We start from the raw sequence: 21,022 nt of genomic DNA, 5'->3' as shown, positions 1-21,022 counted from the left end.
GCGTGGGGTTTATGTATATGTCCATATGAGAGGTGTCAAGGCTATGCCCTGGGAAGCCCAACCCTCTCTGGTTGGCGTTTCAGTTTGGGGGATTTACCAATGACATTTCGGGGCCTAATGCACCAGCTTCACAGTTCAGGGCCTCCTTTGGGACCCCCTGGAACTGAGACCCAGGCCTGGGTCAGCCTTTGGATCCCTTGACCAGCCAGGCCTGGCTTCCCTGCCCGCCCCCTGCCCAGCTGGCGTTTGCCTTGGCCTGCCTCTCACCAGCCTTGGGGAGGCCCAAGTGCCTGGACGTGGTCATATCCGGCCCAGCCGTCTAAACAGGCCTGAGGCCCCAGGGCCCGCCGGGCCCAAGGGGAGCCCAAAATAACATCTGAGTCAGCGTCCCTGCAGACACCCCCACCCGTCCGGGCCCACAAGGAGGGGCCTAGAGGCGGCCCAGACCGGGGACTGGGCCGGGGCAAGCAGCCACCTGCTCCAGTGGGGACCCAGCCAGTGACAGCCCAGAGGACGGCAGGACCGTTAGGGTCACGAGAGGGAGGCTGAGGAGGGGCAGGAGCGGGCGCCCGGCCCTGCGACTCCGTCTGAGAAGAGTCTGCAGGTGCGGGCAGCCCAGGGTGGTCAAGGTCCCAGGAGGAGGAGAAGTACGGGGCTGGGGAAACAGAAGGGAGCCCTCAACCCCGCCTAGGGTCAGAGAAGACACCCAGAGGCCAGGAAGTCCTGAAGGACGGGTTGGGTCCGGACAGGACAGGAAGAAGGGACACACAGTAGTCAGGGCTGCAAGATGAGCAGAAGCTCCAGGCACCTGGGAGCCCACCCAAGAGCAAGCGGGGTACCCCCAACCCTCGGGGGGCACATATGGGCAACCCAGGACAGTTCCTGCCCCGGGTCTGTAGCCTGAATCTGCCCCCCACCATGACCCAGCAGCCATAGCTGGGATCTCCATCGCATGCTGTCTCCCACCCGAGCACAGCAGTGGTCCCAGCAGAAGGGACCGTCTGCCCTGAGGCCCCCACCTCCTCTGACCCCTTCCTCCAGGCAGACCCCAACCCCAGGAGACTCAGAGGAGGGGAGATCCCAAGTCTGGGGCAGGGTCCAGCCTGGGGTCAGGGCTCAGCCGGGGCTGGAGGAGAGGGGCTCCAGGCTGTGAAGCCAGGTTGATAAAGGGGGCAAGAGGGGCCGGAGTTAGGTGGTCCTGGCTCCTCTTCGAAGGTGGTTCCCGGGTGCGCCGGCTCGGGGGGTGTTGTGTCCCCAAGAGGGTGGCAGCTCTGAGGTCGTCCTGCCCCTCCTCTCCAGGCCAGGGACAAGAGGCGGATACCTGAGTCCCCGCTGGCCCGCGGCTTAATCCCCCAGCTTTCCTGAGAACGGCTCTGCTGTTCTTGGCCAAGGGCCTCCACTGAGCCTGGCACGGCCCCGGCTTGGCCCTCACCCGCGAGTGAGGGCTTGGCGGGGGCCCAGCCAGGGCGGTGGACATGATGAAAGTGGAGAACATGGGGCCCAGGAGGGAGGCAGGGGCCCAGCTGGGCTCCGATCGGCGGCTCTGCAGCGGACTTGGGGCTCACCTCCCAAGGCCCCTCTCGTCCAGCCGAGGCGGCAGTGGCCTTTTTCCCAGCTTACCTGGGACAGAAAACAGACAGACCCTGTTCCTTCAGGCCTCTGAAACCAATTAGGGCTTCCCCAGAGAGAAGGAACCAGAAGATTGAGAGCAAAACCCTGATCTTTCCTCCCTCCATCCCTCCCTCCTGTAACAGGCCTTGATTGCATGTCTACCACATTCCCAGCTCAGTGCCAAAGTCTGCTTAGGGGGCACAGTGATGAATGTTCTACAGAGCCCCGAGCGCCGGGCCACACCCTCCGCCCTGCTCCAGTTTCTCGGAACAGCTCTGAGCCAGGGATATGAGCGGGGCTTTGGGGGGGGGGGTGCTCCAGTAACGGTTGCTGAACCCCACGCCCAATGTGTGTGCCATGTACTAATTGATGTCTCACCCACCACCCTCTCTAAGAGACGGGGATGCTGAGGCTTGGGGAGGCTGACTCACCCAAGGTTGAGTCCCAAGTGGAACAGTGGGAGCTTGAACTTGAGATCTGTGAGCACAGACCCTTGTGGGGCAGAGAAGGTGTGTGTAAGCATGCATCTGTCTATGGTCCCGTGTGTGCCCCTCTGAGTGTGCATGTGTGTGTGTGCGTACCTGTCTACGTGTGTGTTCATCTGGGGAAGAGTGGAGAGCCCTGAGGCTGGCTCAGAGCGAGAAGGGTGTCCAGACCAGGCGGGTTGTCGTCGGATGGTGCCCAAACAGTCCCCGAGAGTCATTCCAGAACCCCCGGGGTCCCCCTAGGGCATTTCGTTAGCGGTTTTCACATCCTTTTGTTACAGCTCTTGTTTATGGATGGGTTTCATGGAACTTATCTGGGGAGAAGCACTTCAATCATGGAACTTCAGGTACATGCCAAGTTCCATTTTTAAAAAATTGTACTATAATTTCACCCGGGGGACTAGGACTGGAGGATGAAGGAGTGAGTGACAGCAGGCTGGCAGGATGGCAGATGAACGTCTTGTGAGACCCCCTGATTCATTGATTCTGTATGTTGAATATTGGCATCAAGGAAATCATGCCAGCCTAGGGCTTATTTGTCATTGTATCCTCAATGCCCGGTTGTTATCATTCAGTTGTTAAATCATATCCAGCTCTTTGTGACCCAATGGACTGCAGCACACCAGGCTTCCCTGTCCTTCACTATCTTCCAGAGTTTGCTCAAACTCATGTCCATTAAATCAGTGATGCCAATGCCCAGTGCAGGGCCTGAAATATTATATTTGTACTTGATTTAAATCGATATTTGGTGAGTGAATGAATGAGCCCCTTTTTGGCTGAGTGGGTAACACCTGAGCTTCCAAGCTATCTCTCTTTTAATTAAGAGCTGAGTGCCCTTGAATGAGTCATTGAAACTCTACTTTTGACTAATCCTAGTGAGAGTCTTAGACTGGATCAGAGGCATTAAAGACACAGCGTGCAGGGCACAGCGCCCATCTCTTGTTTCCAGACAGACGTTACCAAGCAACCGTGCAATTCTCACCTGCTGAAACTGGATATATCAGAATCCTCTTTAACACCATTTCAGGCATCTGGTACCAGTCAAATGCAGTTGGTGATGGAGCCTATTTGTCATCCTGGTCAGGACAAGCTTCTCTGGTCCATAAATCTATGAACAAATGGAGAGAAGCTACGGGGAATGTCCAGGCTGTGGGGTGGGTTTAGGGAAGAGTAAAGAAGGATCAGTAAGGAGGCTCCACTCCTGCAGATTCCTTATCCCAGTCTGGGGACCCTCAGAGTTGTAGAAACTGATGAGCTTGTCCCACCCCAGGTAATAATAGACACGCATATGGATAGAGGATGGGGGACCCCACCTGCTGCCTGAATCCTGACAGAGGTTGGAGCCAAGATTCAGTCTGAAAACCACAGGCAGCTCAGAGCTTTTATTAAATCCAGGGCCTGAGGGAAGGGCAGGGGCTAGTGAAAGAGGCGATACAGCTGGCAACACAGGAGGGAAGGACTTCTCCCAAAGGCTGGAGCCACCAAACTTGGAGAGGGGTTGGGTGGGCAGACTGAGGCCTGGCTCTGCTGAGATTTAAAATACTCTTGTATTGGGACTTCCCTGTGTGGCCCAATAGTTAGCATGCTCTGCTCCCAACACAGGGGGCCCAGTTCAATTCCTGGTCGAGGAACTAGATCCCACATGCCACAACTAAAAGTTCACATGCCACAGCTATAGATCCCATGTGCCACAACTAAGATCCGATGCAACCAAATAAATATTTTTTTTACTTCTGTGTCAAAGTAGATCTGAGACCTAAAAGTGAGAAGCAAAACTATAAAGCTTCTAAAAGAAAATGGGAGAATATCTTTAAGACTTTTGAGTAGGCAAAAATTTCTTAAATGGAACAGAAAAAGCACTGACCACTAAAGAAATACTGATAACTGTGCCTTCATTAAAATCAATGATTTCTGTTCATCAGAAGACAGAAAGGCAAGACAGGCAGGCTACAGAGTAGATCTTTACAATACATACAACTAACCACAGAATTGTATCCGCATCTATAAAGGACTGTGACAAATCAATAGAAAAATACCAAACAACTCAATTTTCAAAAGTGAATAGAAGTCTTAAATAGGCACGTCACAGACACAGATATTTAAAGGCCCAGAGATCATATGATAAAGAGCTCACTATCATTACTCATCAGAGAGATGAAAGTTATAACCATAATGAGATACCCCTGTATACACACAGAATGGCTAAAATTTAAACACTGACAATTCTAAATGTTGACAGGACGAGGAAAAACTGGAATTCTCCTAGACTGCTGATAAAAATGTAAAATGGTACTTCTTTAAAAAAAACTGTCCAAGAAAAGAAAAGAAAAAAAAAACTGTCTAGAAATTCTTCAAATAATTAAACATATACTTACCATAGATCCCAGCAATTCCACTTCTAGCTCTATACCCATGAGAAATGAGTACATATTTCTACCAAAGACAGGGATGTTCCCAGCAGCATTATTCACAATACCAAAAAAAAAAATTGGGCCCAAAAGTACATTAAAATTACAATAGATAAACACACTGTGGTATATTTATCAGACGGAATATTACACAGCACTGAAAAAGAATGGGTTCTAGCTATATACAAAAGTATGGGTAAATCTGATAGTCACAATATGAGCAAAAGAAACCAAATACAAGGAAGTACGCACTGTGGGATTTCATTCCTATGAGTTGGTATTAGCTTCCTGAGGCTGCCATAACAAATTACCACATAGCTGGTATACAAACAAGAGAAATGTATCCTGTCACAATTCTGAAGGCTGGAAGTCCAGACTCAAAGTGTTGAAAGGGCCATGCTCCTTCCAAAGGCTCTAAGGACGAACCCTCCCATGCCTCTTTCTAGTTTCTGATGGTTGACACCATCAGAACACCAAGCCATCCTTGGTGTTCCTTGGCTTGTAGGTGATTCATTCCAATCTCTACCTCCATCTTCACATGGCCATCTTCTCCCTGTGGGTCTGCACCCCCACATCTTCACACGGGCTTTTAAAATTTTATTTATTTGGCTGTTTTGTGTCTTAGCTAAGGCATCAGTTCAGTTCAGTCACTCAGTTGTGTCTGACTCTTTGAGACCCCATGAACTGCAGCATGCCAGGCTTCCCTGTCCATCACCAATTCCTGGAGCTTACTCAAACTCACATCAAGTCGGTGATGCCATCCAACCATCTCAACCCGTTCTCCTCCTGCTTTCAATCTTTCCCAGCATCAGGGTCTTTTCCAGTGAGTCAGTTCTTCATATCGGTGGCCAAAGTATTGCAGTTTCAGCTTCAGCATCAGTCCTTCCGATGAATATTCAGGACTGATTTCTTTTAGGATGAACTGGTTGGATCTCCTTGCAATCCAAGGGACTCTCAGGAGTCTTCTCCAACATCACAACTCAAAACCATCAGTTGTTCAGTGCTCAGCTTTCTTTATGGTCCAACTCTCACATCCATACATGACTACTGGAAAAACCATAGCTTTGACTAGAAGCACCTTTGTCAGCAAAGTAATATCTCTGCTTTTCAACATGCTGTGTAGGTTGGTCATAGCTTTTCTGTCAAGGAGAAAGCGTCTTTTAATTTCATGGCTGCATTCACCATCTGCAGTGATTTTGGAGCCCAAGAAAATAAAGTCTCTCACTATTTCTATTGTTTCCCCATCTATTTGCCATGAAGTGATGGGACCAGATGCCATGATCTTCATTTTTTGAATGTTGAATTTTTAGTCAGCTTTGTCACTCTCCTCTTTCACTTTCATTAAGAGGCTCATCTTTACTTTCTGCCGTAAGAGCGGTGTCATCTGCATAGCTGAGGTTATTAATATTTTTCCTGGCAATCTTCATTCCAGCTTTTGCTTTATCCAGCCCAGCATTTCACCTGATGTACTCTACATTTAAGTTAAATAAGCAGGGTGACAATATACAGCCTTGATGTACTCCTTTCCCAAAACGGGATCTTTAATTGGGGCATACAAACTCTTAGTTGTGGCATGTAGGATCCAGTTCCCTGATCAAGGATTGAACCCAGGCTCCTTGCATTGGGAGTCCTAGCCACTGGACGACCAGTGAAGTCCCCACAGGGCCTTCTTGTGAAGACACCAGTCATTGGAGGTAGGACTCACCCTAATCCAATAGAACCTCATCTGAATTAGATTGCATCTGCAAAGACTCTAGTATCAAATAAGGTCACAGATGCCAGCCATTAGGGCTTGGCCATATCCTTGGGGGACACAGTTAGGCCCACTGCGAAGTTCAAGAACAGGCAGGACCACTCTGTGGTGAGAGACATCAGCCGAGTGGTTGTCTCCAGTGGGGACTGCCCCGGAAGTGCTCTGTGTGTTGATGTGAAGGGCATGTAAGCATTTAAAAACCCTCAAGCAAAAAAATAACATAAGCCAAAACCCTTCAAGCTACTCACCTATTCTCTGTGCATTTGACTCTGTCTGTGTTGTCTGAAAGTCACTCAGTCGTGTCGGACTCTTTGCGACCCCATGGAATGTATAGTCCATGGAATTCTCCAGGCCAGAATACTGGAACGGATAGCCTTTCGCTTCTCCAGGAGATCTTCCCAACCCAGGGATCGAACCCAGGTCTCCCGCACTGCAGGCGGATTCTTTACCAGCTCTCACTATTAAATGTCCTTAAGGAGGTGAATTAACTGATCCCTGGTCTGGAGTTGATTCGGGCAGGTGAATGGTGGCCCCGAGGATAAGAGCTCCATAGAGGGGGTGGTTGAGGTGTGAACTCTGGATTGGCTGGTTTATATGTGAAAGTCCCTCTCCCAGGCAAGTTGTTTACTATCTATAGGAATTAGCTTGCCTGGGAAGGATGGCCCCTCCAGAGTCAGCAAGCTCCAAAGATGGCAAAGCATCAAAAATACTAGACAAAGAGATGTGATTGAGTCAGGAAAATAACACCAGCTCCTGACTCATTTGGAGATGAAATGGGTTACTGTCGTTGAAGCTCCCAGCATGGGGCCTGACAGATGAGGGGAGCACAGTACCAGTTAGATCCAAAGCCACATCCCTCCTCTGAGAAGCCTTCCTCGGTTGACCCCACCTGACACTTCTTTGCTTGACAGGCCCCTGGTCCCCTTTAGCAGCATCAGATTTCTTTTTCCTAACCAGCAAACTCTACATGCACATGGTTCTGGAGAGACCAGGGCACTCACCAATCGGGGTTGATGGAGGAAGAGTGGGCAGCTTAGTTGAACACTGCCAGGCAGGGAGCTCTCCTAGATTCTGCCAGTCTCCAGCCCTGCAAGACCTCAAAGCGCGTTCTGAAAAGAGTGAACGAGATCAGTCCTACACCCGTCTGGATAGTCGGCCCATCTGGTAACACCACGCCACCAGGAAAGACCCCTTGGAGAGGCCAGTGCAGGGGAGGGACCTTCTGTCCTCTAGGGGACGTTTTGAAATGTCATGTCAGGAGATCCATACACCTCCTGAAACCCACCCCTCAAACCCAAGCAAGAATCAGAGCCAGAGGGACTGCTCTCAGGAAAGGGAGCAGGGAGCATGTTGAGGGTCAGGAAAGGGATCAAAGCATCAGGAAAGCCCTTGGGGGAGTCTTGGGGGCTTTGGGGCCAGACGGCAGTCATAGCGGCCCTGAGAACAATGGTGACCCAAGCTTGGGGGCCAAGACCTCAGTTCTTAGAAGCTTGGTGGGAGCCCAACCTGTGGCCAGGCGAGGGGTATCAGGAAGGTGTGTAGGACTGGGGGGGTCTCCCTCCCCCCATTCAGCTGTCCACCTGGACGTCACTCAATCACATCACAGGTGCCTCTTCCCGTCAGCACCCCCCACGACCCCGTGCAGAGTGTGATATTCATTTGTAAACGCTCATGGTTATGGTGTCTCTCGGACTTTCTGACTGTGAAACATGCAGGAAAAAAATTCATCTAGGCCTCCCAGGCAAACACATGAAAACCAGACAAAAGATTTAAGATACAAGGCTGGTTTGGTCACATGTATCTTGCATCCCTTCTCCTCTCCTTCTAAAATGCTGTTCCTGACCCACTAAATCAATTTTATACCCCATCAATGGGTCACAGCCTGCAATGTGAAAAGTGCTGGTAGAGCGTGAAAGGCTGAGCAGGAAGGGCCAGCATCCTCCCAGGGTCAGTTACTGGTGGCCCAAAGCAGGGTGGGGACAGCTGGGATCTATGCTTTCGGAAGCTACCCCGCCCCCACAGGCAGGCAGGCAGGCAGCCCGTGGGTGGGCTGAAGGGGACAGGTCTCGGTCAGGGCTTTCAGCCTTCCTGCTTCTGCAGATGCCACCCAGAGCACATCTCCCTTTGAGAGAAGGGACCAGGATGCAGCTCTGGCGTCATCTCCTCCAGGAAGTCTTCCTGATTGCGCCTCATTCCAGGATTGCTGCTGCTAGTGTTCTGTGAGTCCCCCACTCCCAAGGCTCCATGCTCAGCCAAAGCAGGCAGCTCAGGAATGTGAAGGACAGAAAGAACTGACAGAGTAGATAACCCCGGCCCAGCAGGACCCCTGGCCCGAACTCGCCTGCCTCCCACCCTTCATCCTGGCAGCTGCCCTGCCCACCCCGTGGGACCCGCCTGGCGCCACAGGGATCAGACCAGCTAAGGGTTCCAGGCATGGGTGGAGGGGTCTGCTCAGGGCAGGGAGTGGCCCCAAACGTGGTGTAGAGATGGAGACTGGCAGGATCCAGGCGAAGAGAGCTCCCTGCCTGGCCGTGTTCGCGGGTCAGGCTCTTGGAAGGGCTCCTGGGCACCGCGGGCTGGTGGAGGCGAGGTGATAAGGGTGTGCAGGAGAGAGTACTGCTGAGAGCCGGGCAGAGGGCGCCCCGAGGAGGGCGGGGTGCACAGACTGCTCTGCCCACCTGAGCCCTGGGAACCCCTGAGGGCAGACAGCTCAGCCCCAGACCCTACTATGTGCCCCACCCAGGGAAGAGGAGGCCCTGCTCTCCAACTGCTGAGCGTCAGCATCACTTGATCAGAGGACAGGGTGCCTGAGGGGGTGAAATACCGCAGAGGACTCAACTCCAGGCCACAATGCCTTGGGTTGACCTTGAGTTGACCTTGGGTCAGGTGTGTGCTTTCTCAAGACTCAGTTTCCTCATCTGGGAAGCGGAAGAGTTTATTCGGTCGTGAATACCTGTGTCAGTCCTGAATCCCTCCCCTCCAACAGCTTAGCAGGCTGCTGGCCAACGTGGACTGAAGTCATCCTCACTTTGAGTCAGAATCCCAGATGGACAAGAGCCCCAGAGGGAAGAGGTCCTTCTCGGGGACCAGGAGAGTCCCCTGTGACTCCCAGGAGGGGATTGCCCCATGAAGGCCTCCCCAGGCCCCAGCTCCCCAGCCTCAGCACAATGCAGGGTCCACAAAGGCACAGAGGCTCCCCCAAGGCGATCATTGAGCCAGAGCTGATTCTAGTCTCCAGGGCTTAGCGGAGATGCCTGGATTTTGGTTGGGGGTGGAGGGAGGAGGCAGAGAGGCCCAGTAACTGGGATGGAATTCGCTGCCCCCGCCCATGTGACAGAGGCTCAGAGTTAAAATTAAATAGATCTGCAGGAGATAGCAGCTTTCTGGCGGCCCAAGTTTGTAGACAGGGCTCCTAACCCCTGTGTTTATAAACTTGGTTAATAATATCTCCGATCGAAAACGGAGATGTGCTTTTGTAAACTGTCAAGTGTGAAAGCCGTGAGAGGCGTGTTCTGGACTCCTCTGTCCCAGGCCCCTGGGGAGGGGTGCTCAGAGCACCCAGCTCATGATGTTCCCCCCAGACGGCAGCAGACAGCCCGCGAGGCAAAGTGGGAACAGCACGGGGCAGAACGGCCCGTCCAGGACACCCACCCCCCGGCTCGCACGGGCCAAGGACCCAGACTGACAGATGACTCAGACACACAAACACCCGGGCCTGGGCAGAGGTTGCTGGATCGGAGACATGGGCCTCGGGAGCCGGGACACCCTGGGGCGGCATGTGGCGCTGGGGCCTGGGGCGGGGGGCGGTCCTCCTGGGCCTTCTCCTCCCCCAGCCCCAAACGTCTGCTTCAGTGGACCCTGTCCCGCTCTTGAGTAGTTGCTGTGTGTGTGTGTCTGTGTGTTAGTCAGTCAGTTGTGTCTGACTCTTTGTGACCCATGGACTGTAGCCCGTCAGGCTCCTCTGTCCATGGAATTCTCCAGGCAAGAATATTGGAGTGGGTTGCCATTCCCTTCTGCAGAGGATGTTCCCAACCCAGGGATTGAACCGGGGTCTCCTGCATTGCAGGCAAAATCTTGAACATTTGAGCCACCAAGGACTAGACTCTTAAAGTCACAAGTTTTCCCTCTTAAGGGCTTGTGGAGACCCTGTCCCGTCTCCATAAAAGGAAACAAGTGCGTCTGAGGGTTAATTACTCTTGATGTCACCTTCGTCAGGTATTACAAGGTGAGCTGCCACAGCTCACACACTGATCAGCATTAATCGCTGTCACAGGGACGACCGCTGGCCCCTCTGCACTCCCAGGCTGCTCCCAGCACTCCAGCCTGACGGGTTGTAGAAATGCTAGCCGCCTCCCCAACTCCCAAACCCCACTCTGAGCACGGGCTCTACTTCCCTTAGGGTCACCCAGGTTTGAGCTGATCCCATGTGATGAAGTGAGATTCCACGAGTGGCCCAGATCTACAGCATTCAATCTTTTTTCAGCTGCAGATGCTTTACCCCCAGTGAAGTGAGCTGCAGAAGGCCGCTCTCCTCTCCCAGCTGAAATGCTGCCTGGTACCCCTCAGTAGGAGGCCGCCCTCTCTGGCTCGGTCACCAACGCGATGGCCTCCTCCCTGTGCTGTGTGCGCCTCGGGCCTCCCACTGCGGGCCCCCAAGGACTTCCCTCTTCCCTCTGTCCCTCCTCTTCGTGCCCTGTCCCACCGGTAACCTTTCAGTAGCAGGAACCACCCTCAGTGTTCCCTCCTTGCGGGTCCCAAGTCAGGCTCATCCTCACCAGACCCAGACCCCTCGTGGTCTCGCCCTGGACCATATACCCTGCAGCCACTGGCCACAGGAGGCTGCTGAGCACTTGAAATGTGTGTGACTGACCCAAATCAAGGTGATATTCAAAGTGTATCCTATACTCCGGCTTGAAGACTTAATACAAAAAAGAGTGCAAAATATCTCATGAATAATTTTTGTAGCCATTACTTGCTCCAAATACAATCTTTTAGGTATATTGGGTTTAAGTATAGCTTATGATGCAAATTAATTTTACTTGTGTTTTCCTTCATTTCATGTGGCTACTTGTTATTGTTCAGTTGCTAAGTCATGCCCAACTCTTTGCAACCCCATGGACTGCAGCACACCAGGCCTCCCTGTTCTTTGCCATCTTCCAGAGCTTGCTCAAACTCATGTCCATTGAGTCAGTGATGCCATCCGACCATCTCGTCCTCTATCGCTCCCTGCTCCTCCTGCCCTCATTATTTCCCAGCACCAGAATCTTTTTCAATGAGTTGGCTCATCGCATCAGGTGGCCAAAATATTGGAACTTCAGCTTCAGCATCAGTCCCTCCAATGAATATTCAGGGTTGATTTCCTTTAGGATGGACTGGTTTGATCTCCTTGCTTCCCAAGAGACTCTCAAAAGTCTGGTCCAGCACCACAGTTCAAAAGCATCAATTCCTCGATGCTCAACCTTCTTTATGGTCCAACTGTCACATTCATACATGACTACTGGAAAAACCATAGCTTTGACTACAAGGATCTTTGTCGGCAAAGTGATCTCTCTGCTTTTTAATATGCTGTCTAGGTTTGTCATAGCTTTCTTTCCAAGGCTACTAGAAAATTTAAAATCAGAAGAGGGGAAAGCTCAGATCTTAATGTCATTGGCATCTGGGTCTCACTGGTGAGAAGGGATGGGCCAGGACCACGTGTGTACGCCAGTCCTTCACTCTGTCTTCCTGCTGATTCTCTTTTAGAAGGTCTGCCCTGGAATCCACACTACAACCAGCATGCAAGTCCTTCCCAAACCTCACTTAGGTTGAGAAATTCTTGTTCCCACTATTAGTGTAACCTGGACCTTATTTCCCATGGGACCACCTAGGGGGGACGCTCATTCACACGGAGGTGTAAATGACTGACAACTGAGGCCCCTTCATTGGGAGGGAACCCCAGTAGGGGGTCCCAGGTCTGGGATGACACCAAGCTCTTCCCAGGCTAGCTGGCAGCCCATGCTTACTCTCTCTGGTCCAAGGTCCCGTGCAGATAGATAGCGCATCCTGCACTCAACCGGACAAAAGGACCACATGTAGATAAGGAAGAAAACGGAAACCACACCTCCCGGGTTTCTGGAGGTCTGTCCCTATCACCAGAACTCTGCCCCCATCTCCTGGAGCGCATATCTGCATTTGTCATCTCATACTCTTCAACCATGAAGGAAGCAGAAATGAGTCCATCCTCACACTGCCTTCAGTGATGGCCAGGCCAGTGGAGGATAAGAATGAAGTACCAAGTTCAAGTCAAGAACCCTCAGAGAGCTTCTGGGGGCAGGGATGTCGAGACCAGCACACTCTGGCAGCAAAGGTCCAGCACCCAGCCCTCCAGTACCAGTCCAGGTGACGAGGAGCTGCTCCATCAGCCAGAAGGGAGGAGAGAGGCTGAGCAGTGCAGCCGTGACTGAGAGCCAGACGGAGGCTGGGGCTCTGTCCTTCCTAAAGGTCAGGAGAGGCTGGTGGCCCATCAGTGACTCACCTGGATGCTCTGGACCAAGTGGGTGGGTAACACTTGTCAGTGGTAACAGTAAAGCCAAGCCCCTGCAACATTTGGTGCCCCAGGCAGTTTGACATTTTCTTTCTTGTTTTTTTAACATTGCTTAATCTCTACAGCTATGCAGGCAGGTGGGCGGAGAGCAATTCAGGACTGTTGTGTTTCTTAAATGAATGAATGTTGGTCTATCACTGTAACCCCCAGTTCTTACATTATGCCTTGAATGCACTGGACTAAGTGGCACTGGATAATCAGTCTACCGGGTTTGATTCCTTGGAGGTGTACAGAAACTTCGTGGGATATGAATTCATGGAGCTGCTGTGATGTAGGATGCTAAGGAGAAGGGGGGGACTCAGGGATGCAGGTGGGGGACAGGACACAGGGGAGAGGCTGGGCCCGGCAGCCTCAAGTCATACCCTGCAGGCGCCCCCACACCTCTCCTGGACCCCACCACCACCACCCCCGCAGCAAGCCCTCTCCCGCTGGCTCCAGCCTCCCTCCCAGTCCTGGAATTAATAAAGACTCTGAGCAGACTGCGGTTTGCGAGTCTGAAAGCCGGTTCCTGCCCACGTCACTGCCCTGAGAGGAGTGGGGCCCAGTTTCTCCCCAGCACCCTCATCCTTCCCCCTCCCCAGGAGGGGGCAGGCACTCAGATCCACTCTACCCCCTGGCCTCCCCTCCCTTCCTCCAGCAGGCACATCTCAGGCCCTGAGCCTCAGCCCCTAACCCTGAGCATCCCCTACCCGCAGGCACTCAGATCCACTCTACCCCCTGGCCTCCCCTCCCTTCCTCCAGCAGGCACATCTCAGGCCCTGAGCCTCAGCCCCTAACCCTGAGCATCCCCTACCCTCAACAACAAGGGCTGGCTTGGGCTCATCATCTCATCAGCACCCCCGCCAAAGGACCCCCAAAGAACATGCACAGGAAGTAAGAGCTGGACACTTGCTGTGCACGCACAGCTTCTAGACAATTCTGCTAGCGTGCACGCCCACCGCCTTCCACACTCCTGGAGCAGCCACTGCCTGAGACCAGGGAGAGGACGGGGATAGCCCAGGGTCCCAGGGTGACCCAGCAGAGAGCCAAGTCTAATGGTTACAAGGAGTGGGGCTTGCAGAACTAATGTTAACAACAGCAGCACTGGAACTAAGAGTAGGGGACAGAGCATTGCGGAACTGCAGACACGGTACAGAAACATATGAGCTCATCTCACTCATCTTTGCAATAACCTCCCAGGCAGGAATATTTATCACCATAAGACAGATGAGGAACCCGAAGTCCTTTGAAGAGGTTACCCTGACAGAAAGTGCTCGAGCCAGAATTTTAGTCCTAGGTCCCACGAAGCCCAATGCCTGGCCTCTGGCCCCTGCAGTTACGGTCTCCCCTGCTGGCCTTGCTGACTGCCTCGGTGCTCCTGGCTGGAGAAGGGGTCCTTTAACTCCTGTCCTCAGGCTTGTGGCTGAGTTCTCCTCTTAGCCTCCATCTGGGTGCAGGGAAAAGCTCTGAGAACTCACGGCCTTGACTTTTCCCTGTCATAAGCTGTGATGAAATCAGGTCCAGTTTCCCTCTCCTATCCCCTGGCCCCCAAATTTCTTCCCCACTTAGGTGGGGAGGTGTGACCCCCTCGTTTCCCATCCCATCTCACCCCCTCAATCCACAGAGTCCCCATCCCACAGTCAGGCGAGGACAACCCAAGTCCTTCTGGAAATGCTGGTCCCAGTTGTTTTAGCACAGGGCCTCCCCCTCCTGGCCACCAGAGGAACATCAGTCCCAGGCATTCTCCTGGGGCCAGGAGAGACCTGGAAGTCTGAGGGCTACCAGGCCTGGTGTGGGTTCTAGGGATGCTCAGCGTTGGGACAGGTGGGGGCCAAGTGATAAAGGTGGGGGATGTTGGGCCACTTATCAGTCTGAGTGGGCTCCCCCACCTCCCTGGTTCTCTGCAGGGCACCTGGGGGTCCAGCCTAACCTTGACCAGGCATCGTGGCCTGCATAAACCGCAAGGGGCTATACCTTCATCCATGACAGACGGAGCCCCTGAGATATATCAGAGTCTCCAATGTGACCCCCTGATGCCCCAGGGTCTCAACCCCCAAGCCATTCTGCCCGCAGCCACCTGGCCTCTGCAGACCTGGATCCTAGACCGACCCATCACCCCCTCCCCAGCCTCAGGCAGGAGGCTGGGACCTTAACCCACAGAGAATGGAGCCCTGCGGGGCATCAGGGTCCGCTTCCCTGCCCCCAGATGCCCCACGGGGGCAGCAGCAACTCGACCTCACCTTCCCAGCCATTCTGCCCACAGCCTCTTGACCGCTCCAGGCCCGGGCCTGGATGGACCCGGGACCCCAGGTCTGACCAACAGCCCCCTCCCCAGCTTTGGCCTGTCTCTGGCCAGGTCTGGGGGTGCTGAGGGAGTCTGGAGGGCCGGGGTGGGGGCGCAGAGGCGCAGGACAGCTGGCCTCTGTCCCCACACTGGGCCTGGGGCCCAGCCGGAGGGGCGGGGGCCTGGCCACTCAGGCCTTGGCTGGGGCCGGATTTTTGGCCGGGCTGCAGGGCCCTCCCTCCTGCTTCCTCTCCCGAGGGCTGTCCTGGCAGAGGCCCCCCTCGCACTTTCTGGCGGGAACAGGGCCAGCAGCGAAAGAACAGCCGCAGAGGGAAAGCGGGAGAGAGATGGGGGGAAACTGTGTGTGTGTGTGTGTGTGTGTGTGCGCGTGTGTATGTGCGCGCGTGTGTTTTAAGGGAAAAAAAAAAAAGAGCCCACAGTCCAGTCCAGTCAGACCCAGCCTGGGAGGCTTGCGAGCCGGCCTTTCGTAATTGCCCCCTCCCCGTGGCCCCCTCCCCGAGGCCTCCCCCTTCTCCCGCCCTCCCGCCCGCCCTCTCTCCCTCCCTCCTTCCCTCGCAGCCGACGAGGCAGCAATTACGCTTTGGGGATAAAACGAGGCGCAGAGAGCGGGCTGGGGCATTTCTCCCCGAGATGGCGGGTCTGACAGCTGCGGCTCGGCGGCCCGGAGTCCTCCTGCTCCTGCTGTGCATCCTCCACCCCTCGCAGCCTGGAGGTAGGCCTCACCCTGTTCCCCCGAAGGGCCCGCAGCCCTCGGGCCACCCGCTCAGGTGGCTGGACCGACCGACGAGAGGGCGCCCTGCACTCCCAGCACCCTCCAGGGGGGGTCCCAGGCAGGAGCCCCTCGGCCACTGGAACCTCAGAACCGCCCCTCCTGGGAGCCAGCCGTGCGGAGCAGAAACCTGTCGTATGCTCGCCCCGAGACTCAGAATGGTCCCAGACCAGTGCCGGCTTCTGCTGCCCCGACAGGGCGGATGAACCTTGCCCTGTCCTGGGGGGCTCTCCCAAGGTGGGGGTCCCGAGCACGCTGGGGAAGGGCCGGCAAGGTCCCGTCGGGTCTGTGAGCACCGGCGGTTTGCACACCTGTGGACCCGGTGGCTGTGCACACGTGCCCCGGGGACAGGGGACCTGGGCTGGAGGCCAGCTCTGCGGCAGCTAGCTCTCTGACCTCGGCAGGTTCCTCGTCCCCGGGGAAGTAGGGACCCGCTCCGGGTGATGTCAGGGTTAAGTTGATTACAGGGCTGCGGGTTGGAAAGCTGCCACTGTGGTCTGTCCCTGGTGAGAAAGGCTGGGACTTCTGAGCGTGTGTGTGAGTGTGTGAATGTGCGTGTGTGCATGAGTGTGTTACATGCTCTTGCCCAGGCGTGCATGGTCTGTAGGTGTCCAATCGTGTCATCAGATAGGGGAGGAGGTCATCAGATAGAGGACGAGGGGATGAATGTTCACAGGTTTATCCCTGGACAGGTGTGTGTGTGTGTGTGTGTGTGTGTGTGTGTGTGTGTTGGAAGGAGGGGTGTTATAGGATATATGAAAGTACCCATTAACATGTGCAAAAGTCTGAACACAGAGGCGATCTGGTGTCCAGGTGTGTCACTGGGTGTGGTCTGTCATTGTGCATATGCATGTGTGAGTATGTGTGCGTGTGTTGGAAGGAGGCATGTTATAGGATATATTCATAAGATATGTGAAAGTGCCTGTTAGCATGTGCAAAAGTCTGCCACCCAACAGGCGTCCACACAGAGGCAATCTGGTGTCCAGGTGTGTCACCGGGTGTGGTTTGTCACTGAGTATGTGCGTGCATGTGAGTGTGTGCGTGCGAGTATGTGTGCTATGGAACACCAGCAAGGACAGTGAAGCTGGGGAAGGTATCCGTCTCCTGGCAGAGGGAGAGCCCAGCGTGCTGGGGGCTTGCACGAACCTGGGGGCACTCCCCGGCCACCTGGCATGTTCCCAGCCATGGTCCCGGAGGACACCCCCTCAGGGCTGCCACACCTTGGGGGGACTCTGGGAATGGTCCCCCAGCATCCCCGAAGGTGCTCCTGGCCATGGGGAGAGAGAGGTGCAGGCAGCTCATGAACCTTTCGTGGGGTAGCCTGGGTGGGCTCTGGTTTCCAGGAGGGTCCTCTTTGCCATGAGAACCAGTGGGGGCCAGTGTCGGGATGGGGGGGTGGGCTCCGGGTGGAGCAGGGCCAGGCCGGAGGGCAAGGGCAGCAGCTGTTTCCGTGAGATTGACCAGCGGGGCAGGACCGCTGGGAGCAGGGGCTTCCTGCGCAGAGGTCGGCTCCCGAGTCTGGACAAAGCCGAGGGATGCTGGTGCAGCATCAGGTGGGGTCCCATGGGGGGCAGAGAGACCATTCCGGGGGAGCAGCTGTCCCTGGGCCTGAGATGGCAGCTCGGGTCCCATCTGCACCTCCTCCCCGGAGTCTGGCCCCTGGACACCTTCCTTCCCAGAGACGGCTCCCCTCTAGAGCACGGCATGTAGCTCCCGCAGGAACCCTGAGATTAAAGAATTTTTATCTACGCTCGACAAACAGGGAGATTGAGGCTGAGACAGGCTAAGGCAGCACCACGGGGTGAGTACCAGCCAGTTCATCCCTGGGCTAAAGGATGAGGGCGGCAGGGGCCAGGTTCCAAGTGGCATTTGGGAAGGGGCAGGCCTGGGGCTGAGTACTCTGGGGTGGGCCTGCCCTAAGAAGAATGCACCCTCAATGACCGGGCTAAATGTTCCCTGGCCCTGTTCTTTTTTTGCAAACATAAATCTCAGCTCTGTCCCGGGTGGTAGAGTAGCCGGGTCCAAATAAGGGGTGTGTGAACTGATGAGGTCTTCTGAGGTTTGTGCCCAGAGCCTCCCAAAGGAGGCCCCCCTCCCACACGCACATGCTCACACAAGCACGCACGCACTCACACCTGCCCGGCCACCCTGAGGGATGTCACCCTCATGGGTCCCCCAGTCCCAAAGAACCATGTTGCCAATGGAGACAAAAAAGGGACAACCCAGGAAGGCTCTGCGATGGAAGGGTTGTCTGGACCCATTTAAGATGGGTCAAAAGTAGCTTTGAAGATCATTTGCCCCAGACTCCCTTGCCATTTAAAGAGAGAGAGAAATTAAATCAGTTATAATTGGGACCAGCTGTCCCAAATCCCCAGAAATTTTATCATTTTAGCTTTGGGTGGTTTTTCGGTTTTGTTTTTCTGATTTCGGAACTGAAGATGGTTTTGAAACAGGGATTTTTTTCAGTCCTGACTGCCTATTGGAATTACACAGGGAACTTGAAACCATTCTGACATGGGGTCTCACCCCAAAATTCTGGCTTTACTCGGTCTGAGGAGGGACCCAGATGTGTAGGCCTTGTTAAAGCCGCCGCCCAGGTGATTCTGAGGGGCCTCCAGGGCCTCGGACCCCCAGTTTAGGGGTTGATGCTGCTCTCTGAGTCTGCTGGGGCTGAGGCAGGAAGGCAGGCGTGCCCGAGGGGAGGGAGGGGACAGACTCAGTCACTGGAGGGCGGATTGTTTTTGAAAAGCCCTTGGCAGCCTTTCTCCATGCAAACAACAAACAGCTTCGTGTGGTCTTATCTGCTCCCCAGGCCGGCCCCCATGGACTTGAAATTGGCAAAGTCCCCGGCCAAGGCCCGCTGGCCCTCTGCTTGCTCCCAAACAGCCGTGTCCCAGCTCTTTGAACCTGGAGCCCAGGGCCCAGGCAGAAGGCCCTGCGTGTAACTGGGGTCAGTTGTGGGTACCGGGCCAGGCACTTCATCTCTCTGGCTCATGGATGGTTTCCCTGGCTGTAAAATGGGGAGCATTTTGCCCAGCATACCTCCTAGGGCCAGTGGGTGGCTCCAGCAATGTCACATTGCAAATAATGCATCAAGTAAGGGGACTATGGGAATGTGAATTTTAAAAACCATATATTCTTTTATTGGGACTTTGCTAGTGTGAGCTAATATCAACCCTTATAATTCATACACATTTATAAGGTTTAATTTTTTCTCTTGCTACTCATGCCATGCTTTGTCTAATGGGGAGGCAGCCCATGTGTAAATAGAGATGCAGTAATGGAGAAAGCTGACAAGACTGGGAGATGGGGTGGTATAGAGGAAATCCAGGAAGGCTTCATGGCAGAGGTGACATTTGAGTTAAAACTTGAAGAAAATTAAATGTTTGAGGGACTTCTGTGGGTGGGAGGTGAGACTCAGTCTTTGGTGCTCTGCAGGGCAGAACCCGAGAGACAGAGGAACGGATTCTGTCTCAATAGGAGGGAGATCTCTCTGTCGGTAGAGCTGATAGCATCAGGAGGTGGTGATTTGCCTGTCACTGGAGGCGTGCAAGCAGAAACACAAGATGTTCGCAGAGAAATTTCAACCCAGGCCAAAAGACTGTTATGATCCCTGAGAGTCTAGGACCATGATTCTAAGATGCAAGAGACAAGTTCCACCCTGGGCTAGCCGGTGAAACAAGCCAAACCCACATAAAACAAGACAAGTACGCTCCAGGCCAACTGCTTTGGGCCAGCTGAGCAGTGGGAACCACAGGCTCAGAGACGGCAGGGGGGAGACGCTGAGCCCAGTCTTGGTGGAAGGGTAGGACTTGGAGAGAGGAAAGGGCATTCCTGGCAACAGGAACAGCTCAGGCCAAGGAGGGGAGGTGGGAAGCAGAATGACCCTTTGCATGAGGGGCAGGAGAGGAGACCACCGCCTTTTCAAAGGCCTTTGATCACCACCGGTCTTACTCTGTTTCACGTCTCCTGCACTCAAAGAGGGGCCCGGCGGGGAGCCTTTACGCCCACTAAGCCTTCTCCTTTCCTCAGTGCAAAACGGGGATCAAAACCTTTGGCTCCGCGGGCCGTCATGGTTCAGGCATGGAGTTTGGCAGACACTGCTGGGCTCTGAATCATGGAGGTGGAGAGTGGGGAGAAGAGAGAGCTGGGGAGAGGATGGGTAGGCCCTGGGCAGAGTGAACGCAGAGGAGCTGCCCGATCCCGGTTCGAGCCTGGCCCGTGTGCTGGGGGGAGAACAGAACTCCAGGAGAGGAACTGGGGGTTCAGCCAGACCAGCTTGAGGTGGGGAGACCTGTAAGCAGGTTGGGGATGGAAGAGGTCAGACCAGACCTCCAGGCTACCGTCTTGCCTCCCCTCCACCTAATTCATCCATCCTTTATTGAGCACCTACTGTCTACCTGGCCCCAGGCCATGTACTGTGAAGTAGAAACAAAGTGTCAGTCATTAATTAATTTATTTTGGAGCAATTACCGAGCACAGGCCCAGGGCAGGTCTCTGGAACTCTGACAACTCCGCAGCAACCTGGCAAGGCCAGAAGTTATTAGCCCCACATTGTAACAAAGGAAACTGAAGTTCAGAGAGGTTAAGTGACTTGCCAGAGGTCACACAGATGGTAAGAAGTTGGCACTGCCGGGATTAGACACCAGATGGGTCTGTCCGGAGCCCTTTGCTCCCTCCGCCCACCTCATTGTTCTTGCAGCACCCCACCACCACTCTGGAGCCAGAGAGCGGAGGGGAGAGGAGAGAGGAGGGGGAGGGGAAGGGAGGGGAGGAGGGAGAGAGGCTGAGGCAGAGAAAGGCCTGGAGCTACGACAGGGAAAGGCACACGCGAGACTGCTCAGAGCTGGAAGCCCGAGCCAGAGAAGGCATCAAAGGACCATGTGTGCACTTGGCAGTCGATGACAGGGCCCGAGCGCCCATGCCCAGCAGGCCCAGCCTCCTGGGCCACCGCTCTGAGCCCCTCGAGGCTCTGAGCAGATTACTTAGACACTCCAGGCCTGGATTGCGGTGCTTGGGGTGGGTCGTGGGGGAGTGTGAGGGGGGCGGGCAGGGGGGCGGCTCAGGCCCGGGGTGGAGGGGCAGGCGGCGCCGGAGCTTTGGCACAGGGGGACCATGACAGCTTGGCA

At 54.5% G+C, this 21,022-nt stretch overlaps 1 protein-coding gene across 7 annotated transcripts in view; it reads left to right on the top strand.

The window, feature by feature from the left end:
* Positions 1-15,459: 15,459 nt before the first annotated feature.
* ELN (elastin) overlaps positions 15,460-21,022 on the top strand; it is a 32,149-nt gene continuing 26,586 nt past the window's right edge. For 4 of the 7 annotated variants that reach the window (XM_070460220.1, XM_070460219.1, XM_070460222.1 and 1 more), the window contains exon 1: positions 15,460-15,836. In XM_070460220.1, coding sequence (XP_070316321.1) covers positions 15,755-15,836 — 82 coding nt within the window. In that variant the 5' untranslated portion in view covers positions 15,460-15,754. The remainder of the gene's footprint in view (positions 15,837-21,022) is intronic. The other 3 variants (XM_020896824.2, XM_070460223.1, XM_070460217.1) reach the window with 1 other exon arrangement.

This window comes from Odocoileus virginianus, chromosome 33, assembly GCF_023699985.2.
Source record: "Odocoileus virginianus isolate 20LAN1187 ecotype Illinois chromosome 33, Ovbor_1.2, whole genome shotgun sequence".
Classification (NCBI taxonomy): domain Eukaryota; kingdom Metazoa; phylum Chordata; class Mammalia; order Artiodactyla; family Cervidae; genus Odocoileus; species Odocoileus virginianus.
The sequence above is the reverse complement of the archived record's forward strand: the minus strand, read 5'-3'. Positions and strand labels throughout refer to the sequence as shown.